The sequence below is a fragment of the Pavona decussata genome, unplaced genomic scaffold (genome assembly GCF_977016875.1).
Source record: "Pavona decussata unplaced genomic scaffold, jaPavDecu1.1 SCAFFOLD_6, whole genome shotgun sequence".
Lineage (NCBI taxonomy): Eukaryota > Metazoa > Cnidaria > Anthozoa > Scleractinia > Agariciidae > Pavona > Pavona decussata.
In genome coordinates this window covers 981,945-999,222 of record NW_028145430.1, presented here as the reverse complement: position 1 = coordinate 999,222, position 17,278 = coordinate 981,945, and the positions used below count along the sequence as shown (strand labels likewise).

At 37.8% G+C, this 17,278-nt stretch overlaps 1 protein-coding gene across 1 annotated transcript in view; it reads right to left on the bottom strand.

Annotated features, from left to right (window-relative positions):
* LOC146489058 (polycystin family receptor for egg jelly-like) overlaps positions 1-17,278 on the bottom strand; it is a 45,282-nt gene that overhangs the window by 6,641 nt on the left and 21,363 nt on the right. The window contains exons 14-27 of the mRNA XM_085110277.1: positions 16,590-16,921; positions 15,895-16,033; positions 15,273-15,398; positions 14,297-14,419; positions 10,572-10,697; positions 9,616-9,738; positions 8,139-8,267; positions 6,247-6,952; positions 4,799-5,375; positions 3,684-3,899; positions 3,385-3,522; positions 2,648-2,842; positions 1,578-1,802; positions 570-1,301 (exon numbers count right to left, since the gene is read on the bottom strand). Coding sequence (XP_084966403.1) covers positions 570-1,301; positions 1,578-1,802; positions 2,648-2,842; positions 3,385-3,522; positions 3,684-3,899; positions 4,799-5,375; positions 6,247-6,952; positions 8,139-8,267; positions 9,616-9,738; positions 10,572-10,697; positions 14,297-14,419; positions 15,273-15,398; positions 15,895-16,033; positions 16,590-16,921 — 3,887 coding nt within the window. The remainder of the gene's footprint in view (positions 1-569; positions 1,302-1,577; positions 1,803-2,647; positions 2,843-3,384; positions 3,523-3,683; positions 3,900-4,798; positions 5,376-6,246; positions 6,953-8,138; positions 8,268-9,615; positions 9,739-10,571; positions 10,698-14,296; positions 14,420-15,272; positions 15,399-15,894; positions 16,034-16,589; positions 16,922-17,278) is intronic.

Below are 17,278 nucleotides of genomic sequence, written 5' to 3'. Positions count from 1 at the left end.
TCTAATTTGAGACGAAATGTGGCATCGCATCGTTGTTGTTAATTAAGACAAAGGTTTCCACTTTTTTCAAAGTCTCTGCCTGTCATTTTGAGAAACAATCCTCTCTGTCTTACGCATGAAATGTAATATTACTGAATTCATAAAATCAAGAAACCTCAAAATGAATCGAACATGCGGATATAGTAACTGTATAGAATGTCCAGAAACAGTTGCCGAAACATTGTACCCCCTCCCAAACCCACCATGCTGGATTTCAGAATTATTCAAACACCTCAGAAGATGACAGCCATAACCACCGGGTACTGATCGCGAAAATCGTAATAATTATAGAGAGACCCTGGAACGATTGCATAATACGGAATGTACTGAAAGGAAGTAAACATATTGACGCTATGAAAATGTCAATTTCCTGAAACAATGACACCTCATACTAGATTGTTTATGGGTATAAAACAGGGATAGCTGCAACGTGTGGTCTGGACAAGTAAACACCTGGTAGTTATTATGAAGACGTAAAACCTCTTCAACGTGGCTGATAGCTGGAACATGTATAGTGATAAGTGGATTACCTTACAACCATCCGATGTCCACTTGTCCTTATCTTCAGACCAATACAAACAACTTGATTGGGTTATAGACATGGTATAGTTCACATCTGTTGATGGATCATACTGTGGAACAATTGTTTTAGAGACTCCTTTCGGCGGTGGATCTTTGAAACCAACACATGCCCGTTTTTGGCGGCCATGACCGAAACACGATCTTCTTCCTCTTGAATGTTCCGTGGAATCCTTGGCATGTTCCGTGGAATTTTGACTCCGTAATACTCCAACAAAAAGTCGACCTGGCGTAGATGGCACTACAGCTACAGATGTCTTCTCGAATAGACAAGTTGTCTCATTTCCCTCTGCGCTAACCACGCAGGTGGATTTAAAGGAAATGGTGAAGTTGTGATCAAAGTCATCAATAACCGGTCTTGATCCAAATTTAACAAACAATTGAACAGCAACTTCGAGTACTTGCACACCCATCTCAATGGACACAGGAACATCTGCTAGTTCCGCGTAATAAGAATGAACAGCCATTTTTTGGGGCTTCAGAAATAGATGTTCTGGTACCTCACTGGTGTTAGTATTGTTCTTAGGTGGGTTGGAAATTGGAATGACCATCACAATGTCATCATCAAGATTTGACACATTCACTTTCGCATTGCCGTTTTTCAATTCAAGACCTGTGACACTTGATTGGATCGCTTTGCTGCTATCATCCCATGTATAAGGATTAAAATCAACAGCCAACATCTGCAAAAGTTACAGGAGACACAAATATTAACACTATGGGAGTTTAAGTCGACAGTTCATTATTCAGTCAAAGTGTTTTTCCTTTTCTGCCGTACAATGAGACATCTTCTACATGATTATTTTACCTCAATGGTCTGGCTGACCCGACCCTTTTCTAGTTATGGAAATTTGAATATAATTGTTAATTTCCCGGAAGATCTCTAAGACGAATTTTTAATCGTAAAAACTTAAAAATATAATAGACTGGTAACGTGATTACATAAAAAAATATCTTACCTTTGCATTCACGTTAGCACCACACATATTCCCAAGGTTGCTTGGTAGTTTAAATTTTGAAGGACCTTCTTCCATGCTTAGTCCCTTGAGATTATCAGAAGTGACCTTTTTGAGAACAACTGCCAGATCATCCGTTTTAATTACCATTTGTTCGGCCGGAACTAATCGACCTAAAAATGCATCACTCATGCTGTTCAACCTTTCGGAAGCTTTCTCCACGTTCGCCTGAAAGAATTAAAGGAGCAGTATAATTAGGGTTGAAAGTCTTTAATTTCAACTTGAAGATGTAGAAAATGCCTACTTAATATCTTCGCATAGTCTTGATCTGCATATTGTTGTAGTAGTGGGTTTGGTGATACGCTGCAGATTCTCCAAGCCCTCCTGGGAACTATAAACATCCTAGTCCAGTCGTATACCCAACTCTGTAGACTTCTCGTCCATTCCGGCTAAATCATGTCAAGAACAAGCCTCTAAATGACGCATAGTCATGCCGGTAATCGATAATGGCTATCGCTCGCGGCTAAAAGATTTGTCAGAGATGTATTTTAACCTTTGAATGATTGTAAAATCAAATCAAGATGATAAAGATCCCTTAGCGGGTTCACTTTAGTTATAATATCGGGACCCTGGCGACACGCTCCTCTTTTCTCTTCCCCTTCAATCTCATTACGAAGAAAGATCCCATTTACCAGAACTTCTAAACTATACATATTTCAGGTTTTAAAACAACAGTCAAATAGCTCTTAATCAAGAGGTATTTCCGTTAGAACAATGCAAGTTTCTAAAACAATCAATTGAAAAGTACATTCTAACGTTGGATCTCGTTTTCCGATTCGTCATCGGAAATTTTCTGAAACATTAAGAAAGATTGAAAGTAAGAAATTTCTTGATGAACAGGATTCTTTACATGGGTTTGCTGAGACAAAGCTGAAAAACCTGTGCAGTTAACTTAAAGCGGATTTTGTCATATGACGCTTATTGATACGAAACATCTGAGATCAACTTTGCATGTAGGCATAACGTGCCAAGAAGGCTATCGCAAGAGCTGTTGAAAATAATATTTTTTGTACCTTTGACGACGAGGAATCGCCCGGAGTTGATCCAACTGCTTGGCTCGTACCAGATGAAGACTTCAAAACATTCTTAAGGCATCCTGCGACACCCACAGCTGCTTCCTCTACCTCAGGCGTTAAAGGCTCTTCTGGATCGTTTAGAGCATTCACAAGTTCATTTGTTGCAGTTTCCGACATTTTTAATGCTAAATCCTGGAAAGCAATAAAAAAGTTTTAAATGTATATGTTTTCGCCTTTTTTCTCTATTAAAATTTGTTGGTATTTTTGTTTTCATTGTGGACCTTATTAGAGATGCCGTCTTGACGAACGTACTTAGAAAAGGAAGTAGCAAGCCTGTGATGAATTTGCAATATGTGCAACATGTAACAAGTGAGCCGCAGGGCTTTTCGACCTCGTCATTTTGTACCATCCTTCAGCCACAGGTGAAATGTGGCTGTAAAGGTGATGGACCAATACTGATAACAAAGAGTATTAGGAATTTTTCTTGCAGCTTGGTCAAAAGGTTTACAGTTTATTAAGGGTTTTGATAGCTGAGAAATTCCCCAGTGGAATATGGGAACATATTGACCTTTCGTGATTTGAGTAAACGAAAGACGTAAATAAACAATTATACAAAAAAAAAAAAAAAAAAAAAGGAAAAACAAAAATGAAAAACAACAACAACAACAACAACAACAAAATGACTATTTGATTGTAAAAGCTAGTGGATAATACATATGTCATGATCAGTTTACCGCAACATTTGCTCCAGCTCCAGCTCCAGCTCCCCCTCCTCCTCCGATCGCTTCGTTGATCACCGCAATAATCGTGCGAGACATCTGCATGCTTTCAGGTTTTATGGCAGTAAATTTTTCAGTGATTGTGGTTGAGATCTATTCAAGACGAAAATGCAATATATTAAAAGAGCTAGTCGTCACGACATGTTACAGTGCATTTCGGCAACCTTGGTGTTTCAGTGGACTATTGATCGGATTGCACAACTACAATACAGCTATTAATTGCATTTCTCGAAAAAAGAAATAAGAATACGTACCACTATTTTGACAAGTATATTCAATTCATTGCCGCATTCAGACTTGGCATTGGCAGCCTTCAGAACAGACATAGCAAGTTGCGCAGCCTGGCTGACTTCACCTTTGTTTAGAAATCCGACCATCTTACTGCCTTCGCCCACCACAAGGCTTTTTAACTGATTTCCAACTTCGTCTGCTGATGTGAGACATAGGTCAAACCTGGAGGATACCTTCACCTGCAAAGGGTGAGATTTAAATTTGACAGGTTTAATAAACAAGTAACATTCCACCAGCATCCGATGGCATTTTAAACTAGGTATCAACGCGTCCGATTCTTCTTGATCTTCCGTGCATGAATAAAGACTACAAGGAACCAAGCGTTTTTATCTTTATATCAAAGAATTTGCATCAGAGCAAAGACAGTTTCGCCGTGCGACCTCAAATGTCATCGTAGCAAGCATATCAGGGCTGCCTCTTACCTAGATTGACGTTAAGAAGTGCCAGTATAATTATTACGTATAAATTTTCCTTAGAAGAGAGGAGAAAAGACACGAGATGAAACTATTTTGGGTCCAATTTCACTTGAGGGCTAAATTATCTTATCATTGAATACAAACAGTTAGTATTTCTCCAATAATCAAAGGTGGAATTATAAGCTTAATTAAGGTCAATTTGGTTGTTTGGAGGGTCGTTTTGCCAATAAAATCTCCTGGTCTTAGTTCTAAATGCGACTTTCATTATAGGTGTGACTCCCCTTGATTGGATCGGATTAAGACGGCTCTTTTGTTCTGTTTGGCAAGCTCTTTCTTTACGCCAAGGCCACTTGAGGCGAGAAAACAGAAGATTAAACAGCTAGGTGGTAATAGGGCGCGATCTGTTAATACCATTGCCTTATTCAACCACGCTCAGGAATCCAGTTTGAACCGACGCGCTTAGAGAAATTATATCTCAAACGGATTTGAAATCACAAGCATGAACCTTGTGATGAACCGTGTGACTCAAATATCTGCTAAACCTAATGTAAATTTACAAAGCAAAGATAAACCCATTTAGTTTTATCCTATAATAGAACCTGAGTTTGCTGGAGTTCCCTGAGTAGAGGTCAAATAAATCAATGGCACAAATACATTGATACCTTGACAGTTAGAGTCTTTACAACTGCTACACCGATTGAATTCTTGATGATGATGTTAATTTGTAACTGATAATCGTCTCCTAGCTGTCCGGCTGGTAACACTGTCGATGCAGACTTGGGAGAGTTGCCATAAGATATTGGATCATTTCCAAGACGAAATTCAAAAGTTATAGGCATGTTTTTATCTTGCCATTCAAAGCACTCAAATGTGAACTCCGTCTCAAGTGCAACGCCTTCGCTAGCTGAGGAACTGCAGTAACCACCGCGTGGCGCTCCAGCGGTTTCAAACTCCAAAACACCAAAGCCTTCTGATCCCGATGGAGATTTTACGACAAGCATCAAACTGAATTTGAAGCCGGACGGCAAGACATTTTTCTTGATGATCATGTTACTGGCATTAACTGCAGTTGAAGTCATGTTAGGCAAGATGGTAATATTTTCCCACCTATTTGTTTCTTCATTTAGTTTCTTTAGGCGCCACTCAAAAACTGAGCCATTACAGGCTGAATTGAGGCATTCTGATGTCACTCGGAGCTTGTTGGACGCAGACACTACTGCTGCACAGTCAACGAAGCACCTGAAGTTCAAAATAAAAGAAGAAAGGAAAAAAAATAAGAAGCAACTAATAAAGAAACGCATATTTCAAATATAAGTTGCATGTATACTATATGTATACAGAGCAGTTTCCATGGAATGTTGAGACGAGACGTGTAAGCGTATATAGCGCGAGTATCAATGCCTACCACATAAAAAACAGTTGCTTATCCTACTTATTGTAATCGACGGTTTTGCTTCCACCTCTCAACAAGTTTCTAGACGAATATTAAAGTTACAGGTCTTTTGACGTAAGATGTCCATAAACGGACGAGTCTATCAGTATAAATTTAAGTTTACTGTTTGGACTATTTTCACATCTATTTTATGTAATATTTATTACACGAGGGCACGCTGTTGTTGGTTAAATGGATTAATTCTATAGCGAAGCAAACTGTTTTTTAGTAGTTTGCTGAGTTGTGTAGCTGTGTTGTAGCTATATTCAGAAGAAAAGTTGAAATGGGTAGCTAACAGCTTAAGTGACGTGCACATTGGCAATATTTGTGGCGGATGTATGGCATATTTCTCGAGCAGAGCTCATAAGCTGTTTGCGTTTATTCAATCAAAACAATAAAAATTGTTCCATCTAAAAAAATTATTTGAAACCTACAAAAATGACTTTATTTCTACAATGACTAAATTTAATGATTCAGAAGTGTCAAATGAAGAGTTTTATCTGATTCCTACAAGTACAATTCATTTCATATTTTAATTGTATGAATTTAAATACTCTTACCACTTAAAAACACTTGAAAAAATTCTTTCCATCATCTTATTATAACTAACCCCTTTCCATACGGATTTAACAATATGAATTCCGTTTCCCAGTGGAGTTTGCTAATCGCATTACATACCTCAATGTAACTTGAGGAATCTCTCCAGCTGCAATCTCAATTGACATCTCAGCAAAGGTGCTTCTCTTTTCTTTGGTGATAGTCAACCTCAAGGTATACGTCTTTCCAACTGTAAGATGAGTAGTGTTGATGTTTATAGCAGTTGCGTTGACATTTCCGCTGGCGAAAGCACCGAAGCAGTCAGAACTTATGGATGTGTTTATTGCAGGATCAGCACAAGACCAAGTGAAGTTGAGCCCAGTATGTGTTCCAGGACCAATGTCTCCGTCATAACTCAACGAACCATCAACAGTTACAGTCTCCGCTGATCCCCAACGAACACTACTGCCACCATCAATAATGGCTCGTACTGGACCCGCAATACTTTCAACAAAGCCGTAATCAAACGCTTTTAGAGTTCGTGGGGAGGATGGATCACCGATGGTTATTGAAGCCGTGAATTTGACTTGATAGATACCAACCGCTATTGATCGTCTATTTATGATCCATTCAGCGGTTCCCTGACTTACTAAGGTTCCCTCTGCTGACTCTGAAGCTGCCAGTTCTGCTTCACTCACCAGACGCCATTCTAATACACTATTCAACACAGTAACACCTTCTGGTAGACCTTCAATTAGGGCTTCCTGGACACTTTTCACAGCTCGCTTAATGCCAGTTGCATGATATTTGTCCTTGGAAATGTTTCTTATGGACACAGAGAAGTCTCCTGTTGATCAGTTTACAAAACATATCAACAGTGTGTAACTTTAGCTACTTGGTATCAAAACAGTTGCAAACTTCAAAAACGACAACGAGGAAGGTCAATTCCGTACAAACATAAACGTGGAGAACTAAATAGTTGGCGACCTCTTAAAGCACCGGTTGTAGGGAAACTCTCATATACCTGCGCATGCCTTTGCAAACTTATTAACAAAACTGCAACCTTTAAGGTGTGTTATGTATAACACCTTCCTTATTGATTGTAATGCAGGTAGAAATGTTGTTAAGTGGCACTCCTTCGATTTTACTACAAGACACCCTCTAGAAAAGAAAAACTAATTAACAATGTCTTATAGTCGTGCGCTAATATTCGTTTGCTGATAGCATTTTATTTACCCAAAACAAATTCTCTTGTCGGTCTACTTGAAACACATTTACTCGGCATGCATTCTGTTCATTATTCTTCAAGATAAATCAACATTTTAAGCCTTCCTAGGCCGCTTACGGCCAGTTATGGCATACACTCCTTTAAATATTATATTGCTCCGTTGGGAACTCCCACTCAGACAACATTAGAACAGTACTCTCTCTCACTGACTTTAAGCCTCAAATATGGCAGCTTGACTTTAACATTTTACAGGCTGTTAATTTATAAATAGTAATTTTAATGAAATTTTAGTGTAACTTTTTTCTTTCTGGAAGATATAAGATTAAATAAAGTCTATTAATTTATATGTGGGAGGGGGGCATAAGAGTCTTCAAGGAACTTAAGCAGCGACAACTGCAACGGCAGCAAGAACACCACCAAAAATAGGTCTAATGAGCAAGTTCACAGTCCGAGGAAATGGTGGAAAATGGTTGCTGAATGTAATCCGTGCGCGTGTTCATGAACACGTTCTTAAGTGATTCTCAGTCTAGGGTGTCTTCTCACTACGTTGTTAAAATTTTGCTACATCTCAGCCTCAACGTTCTTATAAAAAAAAAGATTGTTATAAAAGACCTCAAAAAACAACATTTCCAAATTCCAATTCGATCTGGATTGTTGTCAAGCACTTTATCATGGGCCTCTGGATCGGGAGACTGCGCAAGCACTCCCCGTGTTATTGACATTAAATTTGATTATTTTTTAATTTATAAGTCATTGAAATGGACAGTTGAAACAACCGTGAACCTTAGCTTTTTCATGCACTAACCTAATGGTTCACAAGTCAGCCCGTCTCCAGTGTAACCTGTCCGACAACTGCATGTGAAAGAGCCTCCAGTATTGTAACAGTGAGCCACTCCATGGCAGTTGTGAGTTCCTCTTGTACATTCATCGATATCTGTTGAAACACATACTGCGTTGTTAGTTTTATCAATTAGTGTGCGGGCACTACTCGAGATTTTGGCAAATCACTAGTGATATTGTCTAACGTGTTTTTTGTTGTTGTTGCTGTTCTTGTAAGAAATATATTTCCTTTCTTTGATTATTTTGACTTCGTTACAAAAGCAGGGCTCATTAAATTTCTGAAAGTTTCCCTTCTAACTTCAAACTACTGTTATCAAAGTAGCAGGTTCACTAGCCGTATGGAATGCAGTCAGACCTGTGTTAAGCGGGCAAGGTATTTCACAAAACAACGTCAATTTATTAGACAGTGAGAAGCTCGCGACATTTTTTGCTTTTACAGCATTTACATAAAGTTTACAATACATGAAACCTTATTAATCATGCGCCAACAACGAAAATGTGGCTCCTTTGTCTTTTAATTCCATTGCTGATCAGACAGCTGTAGGTTATTGCCAGGCTTATTCGACTCCAACGTTGCTAAAGGAAAGCAGGAAAAAACTATTTGTCGTCCAAGGAAATCCAAAAGGAACCGTTAAGCAATGTTAAAAGAAAGAAGAAAACTTTACCTCGCACTTATAAGATGACCCAAAACCACAAAACACAAGGAGCCAGTTGTATCATCTCGTCACCAAAAAACAGCGACTTTATTTTCACAAAAAAATGCTATTATAACTGTAGAGGCTTAAGTTTCTGTCTAAATTGTTTTTGTTATTTTCATTTTTTTTCTTGCTTGCCTTTCTGTATGTGAGTGTATGAGATTGCGACAAGTTTGAGAGAAACACACTTTAATGCCACTGTAAATGCTTCTGATTCTGGGCTACTTTTCACACTGCTCCTACTATTGAGCCTTGGAAATCGATTTGGTCAATAAGAACAACTGTTAAATCTCTCGACACAACTATATCCAGTATCCGTCACGAGATTTTTAAAGCACGGACCATACTTTAGACGATATATACCATTAATTCTCACTTAACTGAAATAAAAGATACATATCCCTTATCCATCAAGTCTAAGTAAATTGAGTCAGCCAGCCACTGATCTTCTAAATCCCTAATAGGGGGAGCCAGGGAACATTTTCAATTGAAACCTCATAGTATGCTTGCCGGCAAAGAAGAGGGAGTAAAGTAAGTCTCTTTCTAAAGTATTTAGCATTTAATCGAATCAGTACTATAAAAAAAATTCTTCTTGCATTTAATTGCTTATTAGATTGATTAGGAAATCAAGTGCTCAACAAGCCTTTTTCAGCTTCATTATAATGACGCCATCGCCAATGCTTGATTTAATTATCGCACAATAAAACACTTTCACTAATGAAGCAAAAGTAGGAATGTATTTCTTACCGTTACAGTGAGTGCCGTTTCCTTCATAACCTTGAAAGCATGTGCAATTAAAACTCCCAATCGCGTTTGCACATGTCGCAACTGAATCGCAATTGTGAGCATTCGTTGTACATTCGTCGATGTCTGTCGCAAATGAATAACATTGTTAAAACCTGATAACATAATTTCAGAGTTCTCTAGTATGTCTAATACCATAAAAATGATAAACAAACCGCTACTGCATATTTTGGTAACGTGCACATTTATCTCTAACACCAGGTTCGAACCATGTGCTGATAGGGAAAGACCGACATTAGCCCAATTCTCTCTTATTCTCTCAATCTGACTCGTCACAAACTGGTTCGCTGTTCCAACATGAATAAATTCAGTCATCTTCATTTCAAACTTATCTCACTGCTTCAAATTGGGCCCCGCCTGCACGTAGCCGTCTCTGGCCACCATGGTGTTTTCGGATCTTATTTGCCTGTCCACACGTATCCGTTTTTGACGAAAACGGTCATCAAAAGCAGAACTTCGCCAAAACGATCGCCGTTAAATTCAGCCTCGTGACGGCGTGGTTTTCGTAAAGTTCCATATTGAGGTGTCTACCCGAGAACACGGAAAACGTCGAAATTTACACTCAGAAGAACGCCTTTGAAAAGTTGCGTTTTCGGTGACCGTTTTCAAAGGATACACGTGGATGGAAGGCCAATCCATAAAAGAAAAAGTTGTGTTTCCAAACGGGGTTCGGGTCTACACTGGAAAACCTTTTAGCTTCGCGAACTTGATCATGCTGTGATTGTTGTGCACTGTTAACTTTTAACAGCCCTGGGACTTCGATGTTGGGGAAATAACGTACCATCACAAAAAGTTATTGCTTAATTAGTTCTTTTTAATAACTCTACTTGAGAACTCATTGTCAGTCTCAAAATTTGTTAGTATAATTTCCCTGATACTGAACATTTTACTTTACTCACCAACGCAGACCTTTCCATCTCCAGAATATCCATGAAGACATGCGCATTCGTATTTCCCCACTAAATTCGTGCAAAACGATCCTTGAGGTGCGCAGTCGTCCAGATTTAGCAAACATTCGTTAACATCTAGATATAAGAAGTGCGTGATTAGCGGAAGACACGAGCACATACACAGCTATAATTATGGTGTTTTCGTCTTTCGTAGCACATAATTTGTTGAGGTATCCACCGCATTGGAAAATTGTCATTTAGGTTAATTGATACTTTGCCTTGACATTTCCGGGACTTTTCCGAAACGGGGAGGAAACACTGCTTGCAAAAACACAAATGGGTTGTTGATGTTTGATCATTTTCAAAATACGATAAAAAAAAATGATAATGATAAAAAAAGGTTTTATTCAGAGAGTTCGTATGAACAAAACATCCCTTCTTCTCTTACTACCTTAGAACTACTTAAAGATTGTCAATTTATATTTACTAAAAGGGACAAGGTCTCGGAGACGAAGGTCTTAATCCAGTAGTTTTACAGTTGCACACGAGGATACCTAAGCGTGTTCAGCTTCGTAAACTGCACGTGCACGAAATTAAAACCTTGTGATATGCTATCTTTTCTATTAAGCTTGCTGAACCCGATTGTTAAAAAGAAGATTAACGCTAATCCCCAATTAAAGATTAATTGAGGTCTTTATCTCGTCACCATTACAGTGAATGCCGTTTCCTTCATAGCCTTGAAAGCATGTACAAGTAAAACTCCGAATCGTGTTTGCACACGTCGCAACTGAATCGCAATTGTGAACAGTCCTTCTACATTCGTTGATGTCTGCCGTAAATAAATAACAATATTAAAACCTGATAACATAATTTCAGAGTTCTCTAATATGTCTTATATCATAAAAATGATAAAATTCGCTGCTGTATGTGTTGGTAATATACGTGCGTTTTTCAAATCTCCCGAAAACTTTTCGGGTCTGAAAAGCTCTAAAAATCTCATAGGCATGGAGCGTTAGTGCGCGCATAAAATTCGTGTAGTTGAAGTTAAAGAAATTGTTGAGTCCCGTAAATTTACGAACGTAACTCTTGCAGATCAGTTATTCTCAGTTGAACTTTTTTAAGAATGATGATCGATAAGGCAAGAAGAAGTGAAAGCAGTTCTTATTTTGAGAGATTATGGACCCATAAAAAAACATTTGATAACCATCCGTAGTTTCCAAAGTGGTTCGCATATTGTTTTGATGTATGTGTTTTTATGTTTAGATTTTAAGTATATAACTGTACAATTAATTCTATTTGTTTTAGCGTAAATGAGTTGGGAAGATGTTCAACTTCAAAACCCACCAATGAACTATTAACTTGCCGAGATGACGAAGAAAATATAAATAGATTCATGGTACTCGATTTCCTTCTTTTAGAATTATTAAAGCTGAACTTAAGCTTATTTAATAATAAAACAGAAAGATTTCACTAAGGATTTTTAGGTCTTTATACATCGGACAACTTTGACCTAAGTCTTGTGTTGACTTAGAACATCTCGATCGTTTTAATTACAAGTTGCAACTGAAGACTTCACTCAAACCCTCACTGCCACATTTAACAGTCTTTACAAAACGTTTGTACACGTTAATCGCTAGCTTAAGACTCACTTTGCGCTTTTAATCTGATTTTTGGCAGGCTACTAAAATTTAACCTGACTTAAATCTGCGACTTAGGATCCATTAATTTATCATTTCATCCTCATGCAGGTAATGTAGACAAAGTATTTGCCAAAAAGGTTGTACAGCAACTGCGCAATAGAAAATCAAGAACAACTTTAAAAAAAAAAAAAAAAAAAACATGAAATGATTCTGGAAAGCAATGCTATAAAGCTGCGAATGTAATAAGCCAGTTTCTCACAGTGCTACTTGTTTCTTAACAGCCTCCACTACGAATTTTTGAGTTAATGCGATTTCCCAAGACTATAAAACTTAAACAAACTAATAACACAACCGTCTACTTGAGCTCAGAGCTAGCTCAGTGTTGTAGATGAGCAATGTTTTCAGTTCATTCAAACGAATAGCCAATAGTATTTGCAAACTTTGACAAGTCTTGACGGTTTGACAGATATGTGGAACATTGACAAAACAGCAACGGTGACTTAAAAAGGTTTGAATTAAAACAGAGGCCAAACTCGGTCTTGTTGTGAAGGAATTAGATAGTATTTACGTTCCATATCCTTTGAAATCCTATATAGCTAATACTTTTATAAGAAAAATATTTACTTGTAAAATTGTTTTACAAGTACAGTTACAGCCACAGCTTTCATCTAGAAAAATTAGAAATAAGCTTCCCAGCTCGCATTATCGTAGCCGGTAACGCCAAATGATTCCCGTAAATATCGGGACGCGAAAAAAACTCAAAATGTTTTCGGGTCCGAAACGTTCTCGGGACTTTTGAGAAACGCACGCATGGTTCGAACGATGTGCTGACAGAGTACGCTAACATTGTTTCAATTTGTTCAACACGCTCATTCATATTTTCCCATTAAATTCCTGCACCACGATGCAGTCGTCCAAATTTAACAAACATTTGTTAACATCTAGATATAAGAAGTGCTTGATTAACGGAGGTATTTTCTTTATGGTGTTTTCGTCTTTCTATGTACATAATTTTTAAATTGTAGGAGCCATCCACCGCACTTGGCAATTTTCGTTTAGGAAAACAGACACTTTGCATTGACATTTCAGGGACTTTTCCGAAACGAGGAGGAACTGTTGTTTGAAAACACACAAATGTGTTGTTGATGAGTGATGCAAAATAATGGTAAGAAATTATTTTTCAACAGAGTATGAACAAAACAGCACTTCTTCTGTTGCCACCTAAGAATTACTTAAATACTAATGATTTGTCTTTATCAAAACAAGTTTCAGGGAAAAAGGTATAAATTCATAAAACGTGTTCAGAGTCGTAAACTGTACATGCACGAAATTAAAACCTTTCTATAAACTTTTCGGGATAGTTTATCGTCATAATGTTCTTCTCGACTTTTTCTTCAACAGACAAAAGCTAGCTACGGTGCCTCCTAACATTGAAATCCAATATTAAAATTTAGATAACCACGTAATATGAAAATTGGGGGTAACCAAGCATTTTGCACCAAAAATTTAGCAGCAATTCTAAGAAGCATCAAAATGCATAACAATTTAAGACATTTTTTCAAAATTGAAGCTTTATTATCTCTGAAACTGCGTGGTTATCACCAATTTTATGAATTTCAAAAGCCAGTGCTAAGATTAGTTACGTAATAGTCATAAACCGCGCAAAAATAGCTTTCAATTAGACGGCACCATCCTTAAGAAATCAGATTTTCTTAGATCAACCCCGAGATGCGCAGAAATTATATGCAGTAGCAGAAGACACGAAAACGATCTCGCAAAGAAGATGTTTTAGGTTGATCGGTTGTCAGCCAGAAACAACAACCGATTCTCATTCAAAATCTCACAAATTTTAAACTGGATACTAATTTTTAAATCATGTAGGAAGTCAAATAAACTTGAAGTTTAACTCGTTTGTCCGTTTGTCGAGTTGTGACGTTTGAATTTTATAAATTTGAATTGATTTAATTAGTTGTTCTTGATTTGGCTGAGAAACATGCCTCCGATATCCCTTCCTTCCCCCACTGCCCAAAACGACTAACACATTATGTTGAAAGGAGACATGACATAAATAAAAGCCATGATATTGTTGCCTACCTGAGCAAGAGCGACCGTCTCCTTGAAACCCTTGAAGACATGTGCATTTATATGAACCGTAAGTGTTGGTACAATTAGCGTTTGAGCTACACCTGTGTGTTCCGTCTTGGCATTCGTCTTTATCTGGAAATGACAGGTACAGGCAGATGCATATCACCTAGAGCATTCTAAATTCCAGCTATATGTTCAAATAAAGCTGGGGATTTTTGTTCGACCTAGTCGACTAATCAGAATCAAAGAGATTTTTACGCCCTTAAGTGGAGGTTTTTTTTTTCACGAACGGCCTACTCGCACGGTGCTCAAAGCGAGAAGAGTAGAGACCACGTTCAAAGCCTTGAGAAATTGCACAGCTCCGTTTTGTAAACAACATAATCAGTAGACAACCCTTTATACAAGTGCAATAGTGATTATTTTATTGTATGCTATAGGAAGCAAGATGTCAAACGGTAACTTTGTCACTTTGCACTCAGAAACTTGACCATTGTTTTACCCCTTATTTATTGTTTCTTTTTTCTTTTTCATTCTTCTTTGAATTTTCATCTGCTTACTAAATATTAAATTGATAAAGTTAGAGAGTACAATTTAGTGAAAGAATGCGAAAGAACGGGAAAATTTATAAACTTATTTTGTAGTAACCTACTATTATGTGTTGCTGAAAGAGACTATGGTCGGTCAGCGCAGGGTATCTTGGTTAATGCCTGGTTTTCGCTAGGGACGCAAGCACGAGCACAAACATAATAGCTTTATGTCAAGTGAAAACGAACGCGACGTAAGCACAAACACAAGCACAACAAAAAGAAATTTAATTTGAAAAAAAAATTGATCATTGTGCTTGTGCTTATGCTTGCGTCGGGGCCGTTTTTACGGTGAAATAAGTATTCTTATGCTTGTGCTTGTACTTGCGTCGCTAATGAAAACTAGGCTTAATGGAATGATCCACTGTAACGTATGGTTGAATAATATGCGTTGCACATACCCACACACTGCCGGCCATCTCCTGAGTATCCGTTATTACAGTGACAAGTAAATGAACCCAGTGTGTTCGAGCAATGAGCGTTTGGGTCACAGTCATGGACATTGTTCGTACATTCATCAATATCATCTGCAGTTGAAATAAGAAATGATATTTGCTTCTTTATTCGAAAATGTATAGAGGATATTTCACGGCGGCGCAAAGATACGAATTTTATGAGCAATAATGTGAAAAATAAAATCAATACATTGTTTCTGTCTCGAAGACGATCGGTCTTACAACTGCCGCTTGATGTTCTTAAGACTACACTAATTACTAGCCATTGAAGCCTAAAATTAATTAGACAGTGTTACTATGTGTTGAATGATAACAGCCGATATTCTCGTGATAGAAACACCATATTGCTTAACCCTATGTAGACCGGAGGAGGGGAGGGGGGGGGGGGGATTGTGCCCACGGCGTTTTTGAACCTAAATAACCTGAAACTTCAGGACTTTTTCAGAAATCTCAGTTGTTAAGAAACTTTATCGAAACCAGTACTCATATACTCCACTGATATCGTGATTGTCATCGCCTATGGATGGAAAAATTATTTCTTTGCTGTAATATAAACATTGTACAATACCTTTACATCCATAGAGCTCCACTCTCATCGCTATTGCGCTATACCAAGTTATAGGTCGGAATCGAAAGTAGCGTTCGATGATTGGAGGATTTAGCTCGTGATAAACAACTGTGTTTTGGTCAGTATTTCCAGAGAATTCCTAATTTAAGCGATATGGAAAAAATGTTAGAAAAGTTTCAAATATACAGTAAACCATTCCAAATTGTTATTAAAAACACCTAGTATTGGGGGTTAGGGTTGACGGTTATCAAGGGAAAACGTATCCCATGAGTAAAAGTTATTATTTTGCGTGTGTTTATTTTTAATATTAACAATTGTGTTTTGGAGGTTGTAGTTTGGTCAGAAACTCGTTGATATGTTGAAGCCGGAAGTACTTTCAGTTGTGATGTCAGTTTAGACAAAAATTAAGTGGAAAAAAACATAAAGTGAGTATATTTGGGAACGTGGAAACTGGTTTGCCAGTTAAAACGATCCTTTGAGGGCCAGAAGGCGAGGATGAGCAGCTGAAATAGTGATATTTGAAAGACCCTGAAACCGTTTTAAGGCAAATAATACCAGCTTTGTTGACGGTTGACAGTTAAAGTTTTAGGCTCTTTCACGGCTGACAGTTAACCCCATTGAGACCCTCAAATAATAGTAGCATGATGACAGCAATCGGAAATAAAACTGTTGTAAGTAGCAACGTTAAGTCTCACCTTCGCGTCTTCTTGTCCTTGTTCTTTGAAATTCGTGAAGTTCACTGTATTGTTGCTGTACTGAAGGTAGTACTTTTTTACCCACTGAACGACGTTTCCATTTCTTCCTTGCGTTGCTACCCGTGTCACTTTAGTTTTATGGCTTCCTAGATCAATCTGGAGCCATTGGTTGACATCTGATGTTATAGCCCTCCAAGCGCCTTTGTGTTCTGCTGTTTGTTTAACGTGAAGTCTTCCCCAAATAGCAGCCCAAGCTGCGCCGAAACTCGTTGACGCTGTAATTTGTACGTCTGAGATTGCACGAGTTTCCATGCCAAGAGCGTTTAGACAATCTAAGACGAGATAAAAACCAGAATGAGAATTAAAGTTACCAAGTCTTCATGAGAGTTGGCCGCGGACAGTTCTCATGGGAAACGAGTAAAAAAAGCTTGTTTTTAGTGTGCAGTTCGCTAAAACATGAGGGATTTGAGGGAATAATTTATGTTTCCTACATTCTCATGAAACACGATGAAAAAAAAAAAAGAAAAGAAAAATGCAATCACCATCATTGTCAACTAGAAATATACTACTCTGTAAGATCGCGAATTTATTTCTTCTTTGAACTGTCAAAAAGTTAAACAAACAAACAAACAAACAAACAAACAAACTAAAGAAAACAAGAACGACAACAAACAAGAAAAAGCGTTTAA